The 15,256-nt window shown below is 45.4% G+C and overlaps 1 protein-coding gene across 1 annotated transcript; it reads left to right on the top strand.

Annotated features, from left to right (window-relative positions):
• The first annotated feature begins 450 nt into the window (after window positions 1-450).
• On the top strand, window positions 451-9,888 carry ncbp2 (nuclear cap binding protein subunit 2). The gene is made up of 5 exons (XM_056277474.1): window positions 451-597; window positions 2,733-2,819; window positions 4,143-4,237; window positions 6,217-6,355; window positions 9,290-9,888. The coding sequence occupies exons 1-5, from the start codon at window positions 523-525 to the stop codon at window positions 9,386-9,388; spliced, it is 495 nt and encodes a 164-aa protein (XP_056133449.1). The 5' UTR covers window positions 451-522; the 3' UTR covers window positions 9,389-9,888.
• The last annotated feature ends 5,368 nt before the right edge of the window (window positions 9,889-15,256 follow it).

The following is a 15,256-nucleotide window of genomic DNA, read 5'->3' as shown; positions in this document are numbered from 1 at the left end:
AGAATGGACGTCCCGAACAACGTCAGATTATTTGGTTCCGTTTTATCGAGTGTGTAACTCAGGCCACAAGACTGGTGCAGGTGTAACCGGTTATTTTGTTGCCCGGTGCGGGATTCGAGACGGGGTGTACTGCACCACAAGGCGAGGTCACTAACCGCTCGGCTAAAGGGTCAGCTCCGCTAGCTAGGGGCTAACGTATCTTATTAGTAGTTTACAGAACTTAGCTAGGGGCTAACGTGTCTCATTAGTAGTTTACACAGGGTTTTTCTTTTTTTAACTCTAATTGTTTCCCCCCAGTTTCAGCCACGGAAGCTGTTGTCCCCCCCGTCTCTAACTGAGACTCAGAAGTTACAAGGGCTCCGCCGTCGACGCGGGATGTGCTGATACGCCGAAACAGTAGGTGGCAGTATTGAGTTTGCTGTCACCTTTCCCCCCCCCCCGTATTGGACCGGAAACAGATGTCATTTCCGGCGAGGCTAGCTTGAGACGCTGGCACCGAGGCGGCGGGCTGCGCTGGTCAGGATGTCTGCGAAACTGAACGCGTTGTACAGCGACTCCTACGTGGACATCAGTCAGTACAGAGATCAGCACTTCAAGGTGAGTCGCTCGGAGACGCGGCGACGGGTCGGTTTCTGGCCCAGACGCCGGTAAACACGCCCGCTCCACCGACTTGCGCCGTCGGCTAAACCGAACCGGGAGCCGGTCTGCCGGGGACACTTGGCTTTGGGTCGAGCTTGTCGTTGGAACCGCGCCGTACTTTTCACGAATCCGTCGTTGGTGTGAGTTGGGTTTTAGGTGAACGAGTCAAACGTTCGGTTAGTTCGGTTAGTACGACTCATGCCAGGACACCGAGGGTCTGCGTGTCTCGAGTGTCTAACCACCTCCCTCACAAGCGTGTAACCCAAAGACGCAGATTCTAAACGGGCCAGAACGTAGCCAGTTGCTCAAGTTGCTCTTGACGTTAATATATAGATTCTATACTGTTCTGCCTGGCGAAATGTGTTGCATCTGTCGGTACATTAACATATAAGTTCATCTCCATAGATATGTGCATATAAACATTAACACATGGAGACACAAAGGTTGTATATGCGTACATGACATTCAGTGGGACATGGGTGCAGGGACATGGGTGCAGGGACATGGGTGCAGGGATATGGACAGGGACGTGGGTGCAGGGATGTGGGTGCAGGGATATGGACAGGGACATGGGTGCAGGGATATGGGTGCAGGGATATGGACAGGGACATGGGTGCAGGGATATGGACAGGGACATGGGTGCAGGGATATGGGTGCAGGGATATGGGTGCAGGGATATGAACAGAGATATGGGTGCAGGGATATGGACAGGGACATGGGGGCAGGGATATGGACAGGGACATGGGTGCAGGGATATGGGTGCAGGGATATGGACAGGGACATGGGTGCAGGGATATGGACAGGGATATGGGTGCAGGGATATGGACAGGGACATGGGTGCAGGGACATGGGTGCAGGGATATGGACAGGGATATGGGTGCAGGGATATGGACAGGGACATGGGTGCAGGGATATGGACAGGGACATGGGTGCAGGGACATGGGTGCAGGGATATGGGTGCAGGGATATGGACAGGGACATGGACAGGGATATGGGTGCAGGGATATGGACAGGGATATGGGTGCAGGGATATGGACAGGGAAATGGGTGCAGGGACATGGGTGCAGGGATATGGACAGGGATATGGGTGCAGGGAAATGGGTGCAGGGACATGGGTGCAGGGATATGGACAGGGATATGGACAGGGACATGGGTGCAGGGATATGGACAGGGACATGGGTGCAGGGATATGGACAGGGACATGGGTGCAGGGATATGGACAGGGACATGGGTGCAGGGACATGGGTGCAGGGATATGGACAGGGATATGGACAGGGACATGGGTGCAGGGATATGGACAGGGACATGGGTGCAGGGATATGGACAGGGACATGGGTGCAGGGATATGGACAGGGACATGGGTGCAGGGACATGGGTGCAGGGATATGGACAGGGACATGGGTGCAGGGACATGGGTGCAGGGATATGGGTGCAGGGATATGGACAGTGTATTTCTTTAATGTAACTAGAACCAAGTCACAGAAAGTTGAATCAGTGCACCAGGACACAGCGTTTATTGGGAGACTGCTAACTCGAACCAAGGTGTGTGGTAAGTGCAAACCACAGAGACTTCTGTGAATTCTTAATATCCTCTCTTGGTCAGAGCAAATTGAGCAGCTTTATTGGAAAATTATGTTGCCCAGTTTTCCAATAAGATGTCTATGCTCAGACTGACCAATGGCTCAACCCAACTATGGCATATATCCGGTTACAAAAAAGTATTTGTTCTATAAACTGGAGGACACTGGAACTTTAAGATTATAGTTCATTGGTGGATAACTTCCACGTTCCTCTTCAATTTCAGCTAGATTTCGGTAGCATAGAATGACACCAATAAAGAATCCAGTACCCTATTAGACAACTGACAGAATCCTTGTGTTGATGTCTCTTTTCTGGAAGTAAAACTATTTGGCAAATGTATACAAATGCATTACAGTGCTGAGAGGCCAAGTTTGTTATAGATCAAATAGGACTAAATATTTACCAAACTGCTGTTTTGGACCTGAGATGAATGGTGCTGAAAACGACTGTGAATAGAGGAGCCGTCTCTCATCTGATATTGTGTGTTTGTTTGTGTTTACAAATGCATGCAGGGTAACCGCTATGAGCAGGAGAAGTTGCTGAAGCAGAGCAATACCTTGTATGTTGGAAATCTGTCCTTCTACACCACCGAGGAACAGGTTTGATTTGTTTTTGTTTTATTTATTCTTTTTGTAGTTGTCAGTTTAGTGTTGTCCTTGGACTCAGACTTTTAATAGCACTGAAACACACTGCTTTCAGTTTGTCCTTGCCCACTACATTTTTGGAGAGATGCGAATAAGTTGGATGGATGGGGAAAGATTCAAGATTGAAACGTTAATTTGTCACGTACATCACGTACAAGTACAGTGAGTTGTTAAATGCTCTTTTAGCCAACTCCGAACTGTGCAACAAGAAGAAGTAGCACAAGAAGAAGATAGGAATAAAATTTAAAAAGTAAAAACTCTAGAAAGTATACAGCAGTTAGCCTCCAGTAAATATCTATACAAATTTGCAAATAATGTGCAAAAGTCTGTATGAAGGAAAGTGTCAGAGGCAGAGTTTCTGTTTGAAAAGTGGGTGTTTTTGCTCTGATAAAGAGAGTCGCCTAGATTCTAAGTAGCTTGCCAACATGCTTTGCAAATGGTGAGGATAGAGATGGCTTTGGATCTTAGATGATCCAAAGTCATATTAGTGTGAACTGTCAGCTCAAACTTGACCTCGCAATGCAATATCCAAGTGTTTAGGGACCAAGACAGTGTAGGCGCTGGCAGATACTTGCGGTTTACAGTGTTTTTGGATAGCATTCAAACCGATTAATGTATATAAATAAATGTGCCTACATTAGCCATGTTGATTACTCTGACAAAATGTCAGTCTTCGTTATAGACTGGCTTGGTGATATCAAGATTCTGCTCTTCCTCACCTATTTTTTTTCTCTTTTTGCTGCACATGTGTTATCGTGTTTAACTTCACCTGGAAGAAAAGGTGTTATGAGGCGTTTTTAAGGCATATTTTAGAGTCCTGGAATACTTGTAGCACTGTAATATGAAGTAGGCAACACCTTGTCTGCAGGCTTTCCTCATATGAAGCACAACTGAGCGTCACATGTCTCAAGTGTGGACGGACTTTATTTTTTTAATTCATATATGCTTTTTCTCAATGCAGTAATTCAAAATGTTTATTACCACACAGGTCTGGGTGGGGCTAAAAGACCAATGATCAAGACCAGGAAGTTGTTTAATTTTAACCAATAGGGGGCAGGAAAACTGTAATTTTGGTGGCCTAACAATGACTTGGTTATTGGAGATATTCAACAGGCATCTGTTATGATGTACCCTACAGTATAGAATTCATACTCAAAAGTTTGCAGCTTTAAAATATGGCTTTGGGTGTTAAAAAAAATACAAGAACCGCCTCTTTCCTTTTCTTTTTCATTTTGATTATTTGCGCTAAAAAAATTTTTTTTTAATCACTCGTGGCAGGTATATGAGCTGTTTTCCAAAAGTGGAGATGTCAAACGCATTGTCATCGGCCTAGATAAGATCAAGAAGACCGCTTGTGGTTTCTGCTTTGTGGAGTATCCTTTCATTATGCACCACCAGCTCCTAGTGCTCCAAAACAAGTTAACGTTATTTTTTATTAGGTAGCCACAACAACCCTGACATACAAAGAAAGTCTGAAATCTATATACCTTTACCAAGGCGATTGAGAATGGCAGAGCTAAGATCCTGTGGGGCTTCAATTCCAGACTAACAAGCAGGTGCTGGCTAACCAACCAGACACTGTGGTGGTCAACAAGGAACAGAAGACAGCAGTAGTGATCGATGAAGCAATCCTGAGCGACGGCAACAACTGGATGAAAGCGCATGAGAAGCTAGAGAAATACCAAGGGATGAAGGAAGAACTAGACTGGATGTGGAAGGTGAAATCCACAGTAGCTCCAGTGGTAATAGAAGCACTAGGGACTGTGACCCCCAAACTGGGAGAGTGGCTCCAACAGATTCCAGGAACAGCATCTGAGGTCTCTGTCCAGAAGAGTGCAGTCCTAGGAACAGCTAAGATATTGTGCAGAACCCTCAAACTCCCGGGCCTCTGGTAGAGGACCCGAGCTTGAGGAAAAAACACTACCTGAAAAAGGGTTAGATGGGAATTTTTTATATATATATATTTCTTCTTACTTATATGTATGTCTCTGGTGTGTGTGTGTGTGTGTGTATGTGTGTGTGTATATATGTATATATATATATATATATATATATATATATAATCCAGTGAGTCAAGTAAATTCTTTATGAGACAGTATTTACTTGACTCACTGGATTATTTTTCTCCTTATTTGTTGAGCACTTGCCCTACTGTTGAGTGCTGGGATAGGCTCCAGCACATAATGGATGGATGGATGGATATATATATATATATATATGTGTGTGTGTGTGTGTGTGTGTGTGTGTGTGTGTGTGTGTGTGTGTATGTATGTATGTATGTATGTGTGTGTGTATGTGTGTATGTGTGTATATATATATATGTATGTATGTATGTATGTATGTGTGTGTGTGTGTGTATATATATATATGTATATGTGTATATATGTATATGTATATATATATATATATATGTATATATACACACACACACACACACACACACACACACACACACACACACACACACACACACAGCGTTTTTTCCGAAACTGTCAATGGTGTTGTGAGTGCTCAACTAATGAGGAGCAGAATGTCAATACGGGTGCAGGAAAAAAGATTTTAATACATGTATTAGATATATGTATTAAAATCTTTTTTCCTGCATCCGTGTTTATATATATATATATATATATATATATATATATATATATATATATATATATATATAGCAGACAGGCCAATCTGAGCACAGCATGGATTAACTACAAGAAAGCCTACGATTCAACCATGTCTACATAAATGTTGCTGTTTTCACTGTGGATTCAGCGCTTGTGCAAAAGATATGAATGTCAAAATTATCCGATACAGGGCGGCACGGTGGCGCAGTGGTTAGCATGATCACCTTACAGCAAGAAGGTCCTGGGTTCGAACCTCCGGGTAGTCCAACGTTGGGGTTCGTCCCGAGTCATCCTCTGTGTGGAGTTTGCTTGTTCTCCCCGTGTCTGCATGGGTTTGCTCCGGGTGCTCCGGTTTCCTCCCACAGTCCAAAGACATGTGGGTCAGGTGAATCAGCCGTACTAAATTTTCCCTAGGTGTGTGTGTGTGTGTGTGTGTGTGAGAGAGAGAGAGATGGTCTGGCGGCCTGCCCAGGGTGTTTCCCCGCCTGCCGCCCAGTGACATCTGGGCTAGGCTCCGGCATCGCCGCGACCCTGAGAGCAGGATAAGCGGTTTTGGATAATGGATGGATGGAATTATCTGATACATTTGCAACACACACTTGTACGTAGTGAGAACTTGATTTGCCATTTTTAAACCACTTGAAGGTTGCATACACAGATCTCGAATAACATAGTCCATGCAATGATATTTAAAACTAAATTCCAGAGAAGAACCTTAACTCATGCTGTGCAAGATATTACACACGTGGTGATGCAGAAAATGCCATGCGCTTTATCAATGGCACGCGGTTAGACGACCGCATCATCCGGACAGACTGGGATGCCGGTTTCAAGGAGGGACGGCAGTATGGCCGTGGCAAGTCTGGAGGACAGGTGAGGACTCCTTTACTCTGGGCAATTTAGTGTATGCATGGTTATGACGGTAAACATGGAGGTAAATATAGAGTTTATCAACCTCCTTTCTAATATGAAAACGCAACAAACATAATAAAACATTATTATTATCAACCACTGGGCGGCACGGTGGCCCAGTGGTTAGCACTGCTACCTCACAGCGAGAAGGTCCTGGGTTCAAACCCCAGGCTGTCCCAGGCCTTTTCTCTGTAGAGTTTGCATGTTCTGCCTGTGTCTGTGTGGGTTTCCTCCGGGTGCTCCGGTTTCCTCCCACCATCAAAAAGACATCAGGGTTAACACTCCTGCCTGTGCCCTTGACCAAGGCAATGGAAGGAAGAACTGGAGTTGGTCCCTGGGTGCTGCAGGGACTGCCCACTGCTCCTATACACGAGGTGCTCACAAGTCATTTTTTTGCAAGTCCAAGCCAACTCTCAAGTCTTTGATGGGCTATGGTGCATCGCTATATCTAAGGAATTCAAAGCACGTACTGCATTATCATCCCGCCTTTATCTATTGGCATACAGTATCAGCACTGATTAGTTGTTTGGTGTATGATCACTTTAAACAGGCTATTGCAATGCACTGTGAAAAAAAAACACACAAAGCTTTCCTTTAAAATTAATAACTGTATTTTGCAAATTTTTTTTGTTTTTTGTTCTGCACACCAGGATACATGGTGTTGTCCGTCTGTGTTCAGCATCGATTATAAAAGAGCATCAATTATCAGTAATTATTGGCTGGATGGCACAACCTTCTCATGCTTAACATTTTTCAGTGTTTAAATTTTGAAAAAAAAATCTGAATCCAACATAAACTGACCCCAGCCATGGTGCAACAAAAACTGATGACATCATTTGCCAAGAACAGAATATTTAACACTGATAAATAATAATATAATAAAACTATTACAATGATGAAGCCTGCAGTAAGATCAGACTGGCTGACCACCTTCCTCTCTTAATACTCTGGGTAGGGGCCACAGAACATTACACATGGTTACGTTTCAGAAAGATCGAGCTTGACAGGGCCGTTGCAGTAAGCCTGGCTCGGTGAGGGCGCGTTATAAGGCCTCCGTGACTAAATACCCTCTCCACTGGTGCACTGGTGGCAGGAACAGCGAGCACTCTCATAGCCACAAGATAGAGCCTTGGGAAGACCTTTGCATGCCTTTTCCAGAAATGCAGGCACTCCAGTTCTTCATCAGAGGACACCCGGATGTAGCGAATGAGCTCAGCCTCGACAGATGAGCCATGCTCTACATTCTTCTTCTTGCTTTATTTTCTGCCATTGTGATGTAATAAACAAATTTATACATAAATGTGGCGAATTCAGGGGCAGCCGGGAATCGAACCCGAATAGCCCAGACCACGGGCGACTGTGCTAGCCAGTCAACTAAAGGGTCCGACCCGTTAGCCAAGGGCTAGAGAGTCTAGTCGTCCGTGGTTGTTACATGTGCAAATAATACAAATTTGTTGTGTTGCCGTGACATGTAGCGACTTTCATTTTGCATGTTTTACACAAAACCTCTTCCTGCTCTGCATCGCTGAGCTCGAATCCAAACTTATCGCCGTATAACAGAGGTCACGGTTCGTGTTTTTGTTTTGTTTTTTGCCACCAGTTCATCAGCGTTAACCCGCTCGTTGTCATCGGTATCCACTTTTTCCTTCTGTCTGGTCTGCACACAACACACTGGATAGTCATGTGACCGTAGACTGCACACGCTTCACTGCCTCAACAGAGACTGACTGGTCATCTCTCAGTTATGGGCGTAGATATGCAGACTTAACAAACAGACGTTCACACACCCACATCTTATTATTCAATTAAGTCACGGTCTTTTGCGGTTATATAATTGCGCAGGCTGACATTGCCATGAGATAAATCGTGTGGCACTAAGCTGCAGGGGTGCTCGCCATGGTCACGGTGCTGCTGCAGCTTACAGTCATCTGTGGATAACAAGGGAGGGAGTGGCATTCAGCTCGCCGGACAGTTCCTTTATGTTAATGCGCCAAAAAGTAAAATAAAGATTGTTCACGAGTCCCAAATCTCGAGTCTGAGTCGAGTCTCGAGTCTTTTGAGGACGAGTCTCAATCAAGTCTCAAGTCGCTGTGTGTGTGTGACTTAAGTGCGACTCGAGTCCAAGTCGCAAACTCCGAGTCCCCATCTCTGCTATACAACTGGATGGGTTAAAAGCAGAGAACAAATTCATTGTAAGAATACAATGTCAAATAAACTGGCTCTCATTCGTTCATGATTATTATTTTTGTTATTTGGAAAGTCAACATACTTGACTGTGGTCATGAAAAATTACACTGTTGTCCATTAAGAAGTCGGATATCTTAAAAGGGACGTGATCACGAAAAAGTTTTTGCAGAATGTTTTGATTCTCGTTACTCTGTTGGCTTTGAGGACACTTGCAGGAAATGTTCTCGTTTAGCGAACAGTTCTACTACACTTTCCACCTCGACTGGAAAAGTAGATGGGGCGTGCCTCCCGACACCCCATCTCTACAATATAGTGCTTAATACTGTAGTTGGACATCAGAGACAGTCATGTATCGTTAGACCTAACGACCCTACTTTATCACCAGCCGTCATGGAATTGATGCATTTTGTTTTGTTGAAAAGCTGAACTGTATGTGGAGGTTTCCCCCCTTTACCCGAACTGCAAGGTTGCATATATCTTTGGCAACAAAAACTGCACCGTCAAGTGAACAAGGCTGAATAAGTTGTATGCAAGTGGTTATATCCATGCATTGGCGTTAATCCGATTTGTTTGGAATTATGGGAACATCGAGTTGTTGTTTCTGAATCTTAGGTTTCCAAATGTAATACCCCTTGACTTGTAATGCTTTTATGTGTCTGATTGTGTCCTTGTTTTTCTACCCCTTTTGTGTCCTTGTGGCCTGTTTAGGTGCGAGACGAGTACAGGCAGGACTATGACCCAGCCAGAGGAGGCTACGGTAAACTAGCCCAGCAGCACAGGGTCCCAGAGGGACGTAATAGTTTTTAGACTGCTAAGTAGCATTCCCCCCGGAGCGACGAGACGCCCACCCCCAGCTCAAAGAAAACCGCATCCTACCACAGTTTGCCTGGCCCGGTGCCGTTTCCATCACGTGCTCTTCGGCACCTCCTCTCTTTGGACCATCAGAGATGGGAATTCAGCAGCTGTTATTTATTTTGTCCTTTGTTTTAAGCTTCATCGGTTTACACTGTTCCACGTTGAATCATTGAACCCCGACACCACAGTATGGGATTTAGTCATGTTTTCAAAAGTAGAATCATGCTTCTGCAACACCATCAATTTCCCTGAAAGGTTCAAATGTCTACACAGACAAGTAGAGACTGATGTGAATTTATTCTGCTATCAGTATTGTTTCTGCAGGGAGTCTCTCCAGCCATGTTGTTGTATTTACAGTGTCTATATAAGGGAGGAAAACGATGCATGCTGTTGTTAACATTCTTTTCATTCATGATTTTTGTATCCCAAAATGTCCCTACATTTTTTTTAATAAAATGTCTTTTTTATTGTATTGGTAGTCCGTGGTGCTGTGTTTATGGAGGCAGTCTGGTCAGGTAGTGTATCTGTCACTGCAGAAGGTTACGTCTGTACTTTTATGGGGCCGGTTTGCCATCAGTTCTCTATGCAAACCTAAATGTTCATTTGTGAACCAGAGCCATCTTAGATTCTCAGCTCAGACGCTGATGGCCTTGTTTTGTTTTGTTTTTTAATATGTACATGAGCGTGATCAGTGCCACCCCTGCAATGTGATTGGCCACCCCAGATGCCACACCAAAATTTTATGCCACGTCATTGGCCTCCAGCTCGCTGTGGGCGGGTGTTTGGCCAGCAAGTTTCTTTCCACCGAGACGCTAACTTTTCCTAGGATGAATCCGGAAAGCTCCCGCCCTCAGGCGCTAGGATTGGCCAGATCTGCCTGTCAGTCAAGGCCGATGCGAACGCGCAACAACCCTAACCCTAGCCACGTTTGCTAGCTAACTGTTAGCCATTAGCCACGTTTGAAACCAGCTAACTGTGCCAACTTAACTGTGTGTACGGTAAGCGAATATTTTTTTTTCCTAGGATGAATTCGGAAAGTTGACTGACAGCCAGAGCTGGCCAATCCTAGCGCCTGAGGGCGGGAACTTTCCGGATTCATCCTAGGAAAACGATATTGGCCTACCGCGCCTGTACCTTGTACGTCTGAGACCCACGGAGCAGGATTTGGGGTTAGCGAGGTAACTTCAGGTTTAACGCGGGGGTTTCAGTGTCACAACGGTGGGTCACTTTTTACTGGGGTGCATCGCTATGGTAACGCACGTTGCACACCTAACGTGCTCGGGAGAAGGTTGGCTGGCGAGTCTGACCCTTTAGTCTAGCGGTTAGCGATGTCTCCTGCGGTGCGGGCGATACGGGTTCGCCTCCCGGCCGCGGCACTTCCTGTGGTTGCGTTGTCCCCTGAACTCGCAACATTATATTCGCGATAACAGATAAAGGTATAAAAGCGCCGCCTGCTGACCAATCAGTTCTCTTGGAAAATGGCACCGCCATTCCTAGAAGATCCCGCCGACCTCGGTGCGCTAATAGTGAGAGGGTCTCTTAGGAAGGCGGGAGTTCTTCGAGACTGACAAAACCCGGTCTTTCTCTGACAAGCAAGATATAGAGAAGATGTAGATCCTCGGCGGAGGGAATGGCTTAGCTTTGTCAGCTGCTTAGCTTTGTCCGCTTGTTGAGCCGCGTGTTGCCGGTGCAGCACATCGGAGTTGTGCACTTGCAGTCCTGCAGACGGTCTGCGGTGGCTTGCTTCTTCTTTTCTTGGTGTTGCTACCGGTACTGTTCTGTAGGCTGTGGGTGGTCAGAAGCACCTTCAGCTCCGCAGTTCGCCAGGTGGTTCTTGCTCTAACAGCTATTCGATGCGTATGCTGTGTTCAAGGGATGCACGGTGATATCAGCATATCATCGGTATCGGCAGTGTAAACTACTAATAAGACCCGTTAGCCGAGCGGTTAGTGACGTCGCCTTGCGGTGCAGAACACTCGTATCGAATCCCGCACCGGGCAAGAAAATAAGCGGCTACACCATTAGAGTCAGGCCTGCTCGTGCCTTGATGATGGGGTGATTTACTCCTTCACACCGTCGGTAACATTTTGCCGTCTTTCCTTCCTGGCAAGCAGCGAGTGTGTTGCTTTTAGCCTGGATTACACATTTAGATTCCTCCCGTTTGTTTGACATTATAGTTTGCTCATCCTGTGTAAAATACGAGGCTCTGCTCTGGCAGACTTGTCCGTCCATGCCGGCGGCCCGTCATAGGGCGTAAACCCCGCCCCTTTTACGTCAACGCGCTCCTAGCTAGAGTGGGAAAACCTGGGATTTGGGAAAACCTGGGCTTGGGAAAACCTGGGTTGGCTGAACGAGTTGATAATAACCTCCGTCGTGACACCGAAATGCGGGATGCGGTTGTGAGGCTCATTGGAGCCAGCTAGCGGAAAGATACCCTGGATATGTGGAAGTTGCTCCTGGTCTGTCCCACTTTTCCTGAAGAGGCTCCTGGCGACAGATGACGTCAGCTGCCCGCGCGGCAGATTCAGGTAGTTCCCTCCCATTCCCTCCCGGAAGCTGTGATGTTCGCGAGACAGCCACATTAATAGCGATTTTTCAGTTTTCTCCAGTCCACTAATTCTGTCCTGATATAGCCACATAGTGCATCAGCTAGTGTTTCTGTGAACTGAATTTCAGCTCTGCCCTTGACAGAATAGGGCTGCTCTGATTGCCCAGTCTATTGTGTATCATCGGAGCGCCCCCAATTATTTTGATGTCTGTTGCCCAAATCCACACCTCTCCTTTCACAGTCTGCAAATTCTGGATTAGGATTATTTACAGGTTCCAGTGATGTGAACAGGCCCCTTGATTAAGCTAGGTAAGAGATAAATACTAAAACTGTACAATGCACTTGTTCATCAGATACCTATTACTTCTACAGTAGTGCTTCTTGTGCTGTTGTTGACGTTGCACTGTTCTCTGATCGATGTTTTTGCAGTCTCTAATCGCACGTCAGCAAGGCATCATTTCTTTACTACATCAGCCATAGGCCTTGCTATCATCCCAAAATCACAAAATGCATTGGCTTGTCATAATAATCAATAATTTTTACGGTTATTTAATCTCAACCATAATGTGTGGCATACCTGTCTTGCAAGCTCTTGTACTGACTCGTATAAATAGGCCTAAATATTTTTATATCATTGCTGCCTGTCAGATTTAATCATTTGTCAGTGTGCCATATCGGGGAATATCTCTAATGACAATATAATTATGAAACTGCACAACTGATTACTGTGAGTTGGGGTGCCTTGTGATTTTTGTTTGACTTTTTGGCCCCAGAAGGTTGAGAACCACTGTATTAGGCTGCAGTGTGTAATGTATACAACCAAGACCACAACCTGAGACAGTCTGCCACAACTTCATGTCTAACAAATAGCCTGGGATGATATCTAACATCAGTGTGAATATGTTCATGTGCTAGCTAAAGAGGCACTTCAGCCTGATCTCTAACGCTATCTCATCTGAGTCTGATCTTTAACACTCTCTCATCTGAGTCTGATCTCTAACCCTATCTCATCTGAGTCTGGTCTCTAACGTTATCTCATCTGAGTCTGATCTCTAACCCTATCTCATATGAGTCTGATCTCTAACACTAGCTCATCTGAGTTTGATCTCTAACGTTATCTCATCTGAGTTTGATCTCTAACGCTATCTCATCTGAGTCTGATCTCTAACGCGATTTCATCTGAGTCTGATCTCTAAAGCTATCTCATCTGAGTCTGGCACGTCGCCAATCTAAGACTATCGAGATATGGCTTTCATGAAGTCGTCTTATTTCAAAGTAGCCTGCCTTTTGGTAAAAAGCCTCATAAGCTCTTTAATGGCTTGTCGTAGATTAATGACCACAAATACTTGTACAGGTTGGGTTACAGGTGAGAGCATTATTTGTTATAATGAAGCCCAGGAACCTGAGGATGATAACAGACCCAGCTGCATTGTAAACAGTGTTGGCTGTAACTCCACTACTTTTTGCGGTAACTAGTAGTGTAACTAATTACTTTTCAAATTCAATAACGCCGTTACAAGTACTGAAATATAAACGGGCTCGTTACTCCGTTACGTTATGTGAAAATAGCCGACAACTTCAGAGGATTAAGGTTTATTATCATTCAACTTGGTGGGCGAAACCTTAACGTCAACACAGCAGCATTCTGGGGGGGAAATATCATGCACAGCAAGCCCACACATTGCACACAATGGCTGATGATCGTTCAGGCGTGAGCTTTCTATCATGGAAATACCAGCATTATTTTCCCTCCTCGAGACAAAGGACGAGGACATGGTGGTGAACTGTGATCTGTGCAGGAAGGAAAACTTGGTCCACAGCCAAGAAGAGCAATTCTAATCCCCTTAAGCACCTAGCAAACAACACGCTTCTATTAAGCTAGCTGCCAAAGAGCCCGGCCCAGCTAACACCGGTGACCCAAGTGCAGCCCACATTAGCTCAGCTGACCACGGAGGAGCCGCTCCATCCAAACAGCCAAGGCTTGGTTTTAAATCACCCTCTGCCCCTCAGTCTGTGAGCCAGGCAGAACTAAACAGACTGAAGGTATGATGTTGAAGACATGCTTCCCATAGCAACAGTTGAGTCTGTTGCCTTCATAGAATTAACTAGCCAAATACCGGTGAGAAGAGCGGGTGGGCCACCATGCAGAAAGACATTTAACAAATACCTGGACAATGAATGTGCTAAAATGGAGGTCGAGCTCAAAAAGACATCCGAGGAGTTAGAACATGTCTCCACCACAGCAGACATTTGGACTGCGCATAATAAAAGTTGTCTTGGTGTAACTGGATGAATCCACACAACGTGCAGCGTGGGAAAGCAGCGCTGGCATGCAGAAGATTTAAGGGTCGGCCTATGTATGACAGTATTGCAAGTGAGCTTGATATCATCCACTCGTCCCATGGCCTGTCTCATAAAATCACAGCAGCTGTCAAGGATAATGGCTCTAAGGCCTTTCAAGCATACCAGCCACCTGAGGACTCTGCAGATAAGGAGGACGAGGGGACTTTTACGAACATCGGGGATGTGCTGCCCAGTGGCGCTGATGATGTGATTTCTTTACCTCCACATCAGAGAAGCACATCCCATACATTGAATCTCATGTCATGTAGATAAGTGGCTGGTGTCAACACCTGAAACGAAAGCCATCTACAGAAACACCACCGCAAAATGTGCAGGGCTGTGGAACGAGGCAAGTCGGTCCACAGTGGCCTTGGAGATCATGGGTGACGTTATTGCAGAGAGTCTACTAGTACCGTGTACGACGAGGTGGAATTCGTTTTAGGATGCCCTGGCGCGAATTTCTGAGATACCTAGTGGCCGAGTTGAACACCATCTCCTCCAAACTATTGATGAAGTGTGTCAGTGGAAGGGAACATCAGCTTCTCAGAGAGTATTGTGCTGTCATGAAGCCACTTCCTGTGGCACTGGACATTCTTCAGGGAGAAGACGGTTGTCTTTATGGTACACTGCTACCCACACGGGACACATTGATGTCCAAGACTCTGGAATTGAAGAATGGACTGCAAATCCATGTTGGCCTACCAGATGCAACTGTCCAGGTAAGAGCTGTTATTTTCTTTTGCGTTTATCATTAATTTAATCAATCAGTCAATCAATCAATCACTCACCCCATTGCATTTTATTGATGTCACTCATATGGGTGTGTAGGCTGTGTGTGATTGATGTGTAGCCTACAGGTGTATGCTGTCTGAGGCACTTTTATGACAATCAACCTGCAAAGCCTTTTAGCTGTAAATAAATACAATATA

The sequence above is a fragment of the Lampris incognitus genome, chromosome 3 (assembly GCF_029633865.1).
Source record: "Lampris incognitus isolate fLamInc1 chromosome 3, fLamInc1.hap2, whole genome shotgun sequence".
Lineage (NCBI taxonomy): Eukaryota > Metazoa > Chordata > Actinopteri > Lampriformes > Lampridae > Lampris > Lampris incognitus.
The sequence above is the reverse complement of the archived record's forward strand: the minus strand, read 5'-3'. Positions and strand labels throughout refer to the sequence as shown.

Bases quoted from the DNA above. Each gene is read 5' to 3' on its own strand.
- ncbp2 (XM_056277474.1), top strand. From the start codon at position 523: ATGTCTGCGAAACTGAACGCGTTGTACAGCGACTCCTACGTGGACATC. The intron at 598-2,732 runs GTGAGTCGCTCG...AAATGCATGCAG, and splicing joins ACAGAGATCAGCACTTCAAG to GGTAACCGCTATGAGCAGGA. The intron at 4,238-6,216 runs GTATCCTTTCAT...ATGCTGTGCAAG, and splicing joins TGTGGTTTCTGCTTTGTGGA to ATATTACACACGTGGTGATG.